General features: G+C 40.4%; 1 protein-coding gene across 1 annotated transcript in view; it reads right to left on the bottom strand.

Moving 5' to 3' along the window:
* Positions 1-2,661: 2,661 nt before the first annotated feature.
* The window catches only part of lrriq1 (leucine-rich repeats and IQ motif containing 1), a 37,590-nt gene continuing 32,696 nt past the window's right edge, over positions 2,662-7,555 (bottom strand). The window contains exon 29 of the mRNA XM_030425724.1: positions 2,662-4,727. Within this exon, the coding sequence (XP_030281584.1) occupies positions 4,594-4,727 (134 nt within the window). The 3' untranslated portion in view covers positions 2,662-4,593. The remainder of the gene's footprint in view (positions 4,728-7,555) is intronic.

Below are 7,555 nucleotides of genomic sequence, written 5' to 3'. Positions count from 1 at the left end.
AAGTAGCGGGGGGGGTGTCTTATTGGGCTTCTAGGATGACCTCGCACGCTGGCTCACGCTGAGGAGAAAATGTGAAAAGTTCACTGTGGTTTGGTGGGTCTTCAGCTGGAAATTCCTGCCACAATAGATGCTGCCTGAGTTTGAGGGCTCGGTCACCTTTGGGCCGATCAGTCAGACTAATTCCTGCAGTGCCGCATCCAATATGTCATGTGAGCCACCTGGAAAGACCCAGACCTTCACTTTGAGTGCTGCCAGTTTGTTATAACATTATGTAGCACTCATCGTGGTCAAAATATGATTGAACTGAACTAATCATCATTCATTTCAGTCTTACTGTGACTGATCGCAGTCCAACACGACCAACCCGGGGCCTGCGAGGGCCAAAACGTGCCACTTCAGAAGGCAGCAACATGACATCATGATGCACAAAGCCACCCTTGGGTCTAATTCAATCTATTGAAATGTCTTCAAACTCTGGCTAGCCACCAAACACAAAAACGGCCAGAGTTTATTTTCCCCAAAAGCACAAATTTTAGTGGAGCTCATACAGACTGGCTGTCATTCAATCCTGCAGGAACCCCTGGCTCGTACAGCTGAATTATCAAAAAGTGAAAGCAGCTCGTTTGTGCTTTAAAAGTTTGTTTTCATTTTGTTTGTTTGTCTTCTGTTTTTCCAGGAGTCAGGCATTCCTGAGCACTGACAAACTTCAGCGCCCAGTCACGTGAGTGAGTCATCTGGGTTCAAGTTGACATGTTACACAAGTCACCTATGACTAAAACCAGAACTAACCCGCCAGCAACGTGGTTCAGAGTAAACCCAGATGCGCACACGATTAAGAATAAAGCAACATTTTTAAAACAGTGAAACAAAAAAGAAGACTTTTCTCACGTAACCTTTAACCATCAAAAAGCGCTTTGCGGAACTAATGCCAAGCATGCAACAACAATCAAAAGGGGCAAAATGAGCCCACACATGATCACATCTTAAATGGCAGCTCAAATTAAAATGCACAACAGATTTTGGTCTAACCAAACAGCCAGGAGCATCTATGACTGGTTGGTTTTACTACTGATTATTTTCATCTTAATAATAATTTCATTTAAGAGGCAACATTAGTCAAAATAACATTTATCATTTCAGGTTCACAGAAAAATTCAAGTGTAAACAATTTGTTTTATCGTAATTTTTGTGTCAAGCTAAAAAAAGAAATGCTGTTTATCATTTAAAACACAAACTACACAAACCTGGAGATACTTTGGCTGCAGATACAATGAACATTATCATAACGCGGATCAGCTCTTTTTAGGGTTTTTCATATCAAAAAGGTTTGTGTGTATAAACAAATTTTTCATGATAAAAGTCTGGACATTTTACAAGATATCTCAAGTGTCACTCGCCTACAACATGAGCAACTATTCTGAGGTTACAAATACATTAATAATCTTTTAATTTGGTGTAATTTTCTCAATTCTTTCCACATGTGACATCGGTGCCGCCCTCGGTTTTGTAACTTTTGAGTGACTTTGTGATACGTTAAGCCAACAGTTGTCATTCAGAGTATAAATTAACTTTGACTTTTATCAGCAGGGTCCAGAGCAGAATAGTTTCTGCTTGTGTGAGTTTTTTTATTCCCAATTTCTTTATAAGTCGGGTTCACATTTCCAGGAGAGCTTGCACATTCCTCAGAGTTTATACCCATTTTCTTTACTTTGGCGAACAGAGTTGGCTAATTGTGTCATGAGGCAGGAATACACGAGAAAAGAAACGTCTCTTATGTCAATTTCTTCGCAAGTGTTTGTGGGATTTACGGTTATTTAACATTCTGAAATATTTCTAGTGCTGAGACTCGGTACAGCCATATATCTCTTGTCTAAGATATAATTTTCTGTTTAAAGGATTTACCCCCAATTCTAGTCACGTGATTAGTCTTTTTTTTATCATTTATTATTCACTTGAATATCAAATGTGACAGGACAAGTCTAGACCTTCAATCCAGCTTTGCTCCCTCTACAGTACAACCACATTCAGTCAGTATGTCCTGCTGCCTGCACACATGTGCTACAGATTGTCTATTGTATGTCCCTAAGTGTCTTTTAATCCAAGAGGCACTGTCATCATCACACTGTGCTTCATTAATGTTCTGTGGGCATTTAAATTTTTTTTCTGTTAGTACTTTACATCAAGTCTACTTATTTTGCAGGCCGCACTGTTGAGGTCTTAGATTTGATTATTTTTCAAGGTAACAACTCTCTTCTATTCATTGAGAGATGTCAATCAGCACACTCTCGAAAAAGTCATTTTAAATAAAAGTAACAATGTTTTTTGCATCGTGCTTAACCATTTTAATAGGGGGTCGACCAATATGGCTCTGATTATCAGAAATCAAGGGGCCGATATTCACTTGCCGTTAAAAAATGAAAATCTTAGTGTCAAAATTTAGAACAACCAGTGATGGAATGGACCTTAGTACAGTTTACTCAAGTACTCAATTTAGAGTTACTTTACTTGAGTATTTCTGCTACTTTATCAAAAAAAAGTGTCGTGGAGAAGAAGTATTAATGCAGTTACTTGTTACTTTGCAAATTCATATAATTTTATTGTTTATAGGCTACTCGTTGTGATGTGATATCAGTCAGACAGTGACGTGGGTGGGACACTGTATGAGAGGTGAGTTGGACATTTTTTTGCATCATTTTATTTTAACTGCAATCTGACAGAAAAAACACAGATACAGATGAGAAATGCAGAACATCAGCTGACCACCGGCCAGGCTAATAATCGGTCTATCTCTAGCATATTACACTGACAAAAAAATGACACACACTCTATGTACAGCGTAATTAAATACACACCTCAAGCAACTCAGCATGAGTGTGCTAACTGAATTCATTTCTAAATATATGAAAAATGAATGGAAACCAACGGCTGCCTGGAAAATCTTTCCAACAAATGTCAAGTAAATGTAAAAACTCTAACACATGCATTGAAGAATGATCGAAACAAATGTACAGTATACATCATTTGTCTCTTAAACTTGCAGGCACACTGTTAAATGCAACTGGGATTCTGATAGAAAACCTCTGTGCCAGACTTGAGGTCAGGCTGGCAGGGCAGTCCGGGCAGAGAGGGCCATTCTCTTCATCTTATCTAAATGTGTGGTGGAGCGCTCATTTCACCAGGCAATGGATTTTGGATGTCTTAGGTTACATGTAATTTACCCATAATCCAAACGTAAACAAATGTAATGAAGACTGCTGGACGATGGTATAACGAGTCAGAAGTTGTAAAGAAGAACTCTGAAAGCCAGGAAAAATCTGATCGTGTGTCAAACAAAACATTGGAGACAAGATGTGCATTTAGAGCACTTTAATGTCACCTGTGTGTACATGTTGTGTGTCCAATAAAAATCTGAATTCTCCAATGTTATAGCTTGGTCATAAGAAGTTGATGATAGAGAAAAAGAAACCCTGATGTCCCCCTGAGAGCCTGAGGAATCAGTCTGCCCCCTGAAGCGGGAAAGAGCTCTTTGGTTTCACAACAACCCCCAAGTGGGCAGGACCACCACATCTCTGGCATGCGCCACTATCCAAGACAGAAATCCCCCATCAGCTCTCATACAGTCAAAACACACCCTCCAGACATGTGCAAGTGAGAGATAGAAGGAAAGTCAATAGGCAGATATGCATTTCCTGCCAGGGAGCCACTCTGCAGCTCTGTTCTATTTGTTTTGACATTCATTAAGTTATCGTTTCCAGGCGGCGGACCAGCGAGAAACCTCCAAGCCTCTGAGAGGTTTGCCACCTCCGGCAGGGCAGTGTTTGCAGACCGACGCCTTAGTTCTCCGAATTCAAATAGACAGACATGGCCATTATAATCCACGACTGGAAATAAAGAAAACATCGTTCTAATTCTAACACCAATGTTTGTGCTCGCCTCATAAAAGCAGAAATGTCAAGCCCACTGTTGGCAGCAGGGCCTAAACATAGCCACAGAATGGGGAAACTGCACTTGGGCTTTATTAAACTTTACTCTTCAGAGAGTGCAGGAGGAGTGGAAAAAGCAAGTCTCTTCCCATGGCTACAAACTATATTTTTTGTCAAGAGATGGTATCAGCACAGAAACAACAGTTCAGCATCCCAAAAGCACAGGTATTAAATGTCCTGGTTCTTATTTCCTGCCATCATTTGCATATGAAGCGTGACATTTGCTGAGGGTTTGTGATTTCGCTCCACGTGTTTTGGTGCTGGTTGGCCGTGATCACGTTCAGGCAGTGACACTTGAGCAGAATCAACATAATGGAAGTGCCTGGAGATATTTGGGCTGTTCCAGGTCCTATTGGTCTTAATTGATTTTCAGGAGAGGGAGCTCGAGTTTTCAGCTCAGTTTAAAAGGAACAGCTGCGGGCGGATTCGGTGCCGGCGATGAAATAGCATTACAAATAAAAATAAAGACAGTCTTCCTCTTGTAAGGAAAAGATAAAATGTTACTACCACAACACACAGATAGTTTACTGAAAATGCTGCATTCTTTGTAGGGCTATGTATCAGAAAAGATGGCAAAAAGGGGCGATGCAGCTGTATAAGAGTTTGTGTTTTACTTGTACACTTTGCCCCTCTTCTTGCCCCCTCCCCAGCCGCCGCTCAGCTGAACAGGGTTGTCTCGGAAAGAGATGCGCTCCTTTATTGATGGAGCAGATGTGGCTCCTCTAGGAGATGGGACATCTTCTCCTGGAGACACAGAAGGAAAATGTGTCAATATTGTATATATAAATAGACTAATCATAGACTCGAAATGGAAATTCATATGATTTCTGCAACTCAAAGTTCCCCTCCAGACAAACACGTGTCTTCCTCCTTGTTTCTCCGCACTGTGTAGAGCGATGCATGTGCACGGTTCAACTTTGATAGTTGAAAATGTACATTTTCTCTGCGCTCATTAAAAATCTAATTCTAAGAGGCGTGCCTATAAGAATGATTTGTGGCATCACAAATAGTTTGGAAGCCAATCCCGGTCCAATATTCAGCATTAGCAAGCGTGACATGGAAACTTGAATTCTCCAGTGTACATACACTTTACAATGAAGCAGGAGATATCTTGATACCAGCAAATATTTGCCTAATCATATCCCTGGATTTTTTTAATCTATTTTTCCTATGAGGAGGAAGTGGGGTAATAATAATCTTTTCTGAAAAAAGCACATCAAACAGAATGTTGATGTTTGACTTAATACATGTGTTGAGGAGATCTTTAGATCTTTAGATCTTTATCGCTGTGTTGTTTTTGCATTTTGTAATCATGATCATGATTTTACTGGATTTTTGCTGACCAGGTCTCTTCTTCTTGTCTGCAGAGCCATTTCTAAGGTCCTTGGTAGCATGGGTATCAATAATCAATATCAAGAAACAGGCTACAAAAGGAAACCTGTGCCTTCCAAAACAAACTTACCAATACTTTACCAATGTAATAAAAATCTAAACAACTTCAATTTCTATTGTTGCACAAATATATACACTTCAAGCACCAGTAGGGATGCTGTTCATATAAAAAAAATCATGAAAATTCCAACTCTCCACCATGAGGTCATTATCTGCACCATGTAAGGTTGAGTTTGTGCAATTCATTTGATCCATGTAGGCATTTTTGTGGTAACGAAAGAAAATATAAATTGGAAAATTGCTTTTTGCAATCAAATCATTTTTAAATCATGAATCTTCTTTTATTGATTTTAATCAGACAACTAATACAGAGATTAACATAGATCAGTCAATGAAGCAATTTTTATAAGTTGCATTAGGATATATAGCATTTTTTATGAATTACATAAAGTTTGACTTTTTATTGCTGTATGATAAATAAAAATAAGTAAGTTTTATTATTTGGATTTTTTTTACTAAAAGACACAATTTTTGCTTTAGTTTGACACACCGTATTAAACTTACTGCAAAGACTTAAATCTGAGCAGGTAAATTTTGAATTTTGTGGGCTCCATCTCCCAGGAGCGCTGTGTTCTGTACCAGAGGCCCTTCCATTTCACCTGGGGATCAGTGCAAAGCTTTTCAAACACACAGAACAAAGGCAGCGCTTCTACCAGGCATGATGCGTTCCACGTGTAGAGCCCAGGCCCGCGGTCTCCACGGCCGCCCCACACAGGGAGCCGAACAGTGGGGAGGGCTCTGGAGGAGATGGGGGGCCTGGGACGCATCACAGGTACTGACCCAGCTCCAAATGTCTGCACAGCTGGCACACTGTATAGAATATCAATACACTCACGAGTCAAACCTAATCCTAGTTTTTTATTTAAGTCATGTCCGTAGTGTAACGCTGTGATTTTCCTCTCCTCGTGGTTTGTGTAATGGAGTTTAAAGATAAACCACCGCAGTCTTTTGTGTTTATTTTGAGACATTTTAGGCCAGCTTTGGTGGCTGAGTTTAGTTTATTAAAGACTTTTGTCCAATTATCTGTTCTAAATCAAAAACAGAATGCAAAAACTTGACCCACATGTTGCTAATTTCAATGCAAGTCGTGCAGTCATGCTATTAAATGTACAGAGCTTTAAACAAATGGCCACACATTTGACCCACCCGCTGTGACCAAACAAATTGTTTTCGATCATTTTACTCCTATTAGAGCTGAACAGCGGACAAAATTGAGGGAGCAGATACGCAACTTAAGTGGTTTCCTCTGCACATGTAATGAAAATATTTTGTGGGCCTGGAAACGCATTTTATGGCACCGTCCCAGCGAGTGGTGAGTATCACATTGCAATAGGTTATAGAGTATTTATGTAGTCTTTACTGCTATGGCAAACTAAGTGAACCTTCTCACTTTAAACCTTCACTTTGATGTATGTACACCACTTCAGAGGCAGAGGGATATACAACTGTTTGATAAATACAGTTTGTTTTCTGTTTTTTCAGTCTCACTCTTTTACTGACTCGTGCGGGCCGACTATAAAAAGATTTTTTGTCGAAGAAGCTGCATTCCTACATTCCTGATCCCCTGATTTCAGCCATTTTCTCTGATATGATGAGTTTTTGATGAGGTGTTCCAAGTTTATGAATTATCTAATTGGCTTTTTGAGAAATGCTCTTGCCTTACACATACATTCATATTTCAATTTGTCCTAGACAATTTCGATAAGTGGTGTTTTCATCAGTTCAGACAAAGAGGCTTTCTTTCTCCCAGCCGTATTCCTCAGGGGAACAACAGTCTGCCTGCTTAGCCCGACGACTCTTGCTCCTGCTGCTGCTGCACCTCGTGGATATCATTTTGAAATCATCACCGGAATCCAATTTGGCTTCGTTACCGGGGACAGGGCTCTCCTTCACTTGCTCGTTTAATGTGGTCATCTGCTTTCAGCCTGTCAGTGGCATCTTTGTCATTCAAACTCCTGAGCCCCACTTCTGCTGACAGAAGGGCCAGTCATTCTTCACTGAAAGGACTGTTTTTTTTTTTTTTCTTTCTGCCCGTTTCCTGTCAGAGGAGAAATTCACGGCACTCTGTCCCCGGCCCGACCTTGTGGCCCCCCTCCCCTCCCGGAGCAGCCGGCCGGTGG

This window comes from Sparus aurata, chromosome 8 (genome assembly GCF_900880675.1).
Source record: "Sparus aurata chromosome 8, fSpaAur1.1, whole genome shotgun sequence".
In the NCBI taxonomy this organism is placed as follows: domain Eukaryota; kingdom Metazoa; phylum Chordata; class Actinopteri; order Spariformes; family Sparidae; genus Sparus; species Sparus aurata.
Note: the sequence above shows the minus strand (reverse complement) of the source record. Positions and strands in the feature narration are given on the sequence as shown.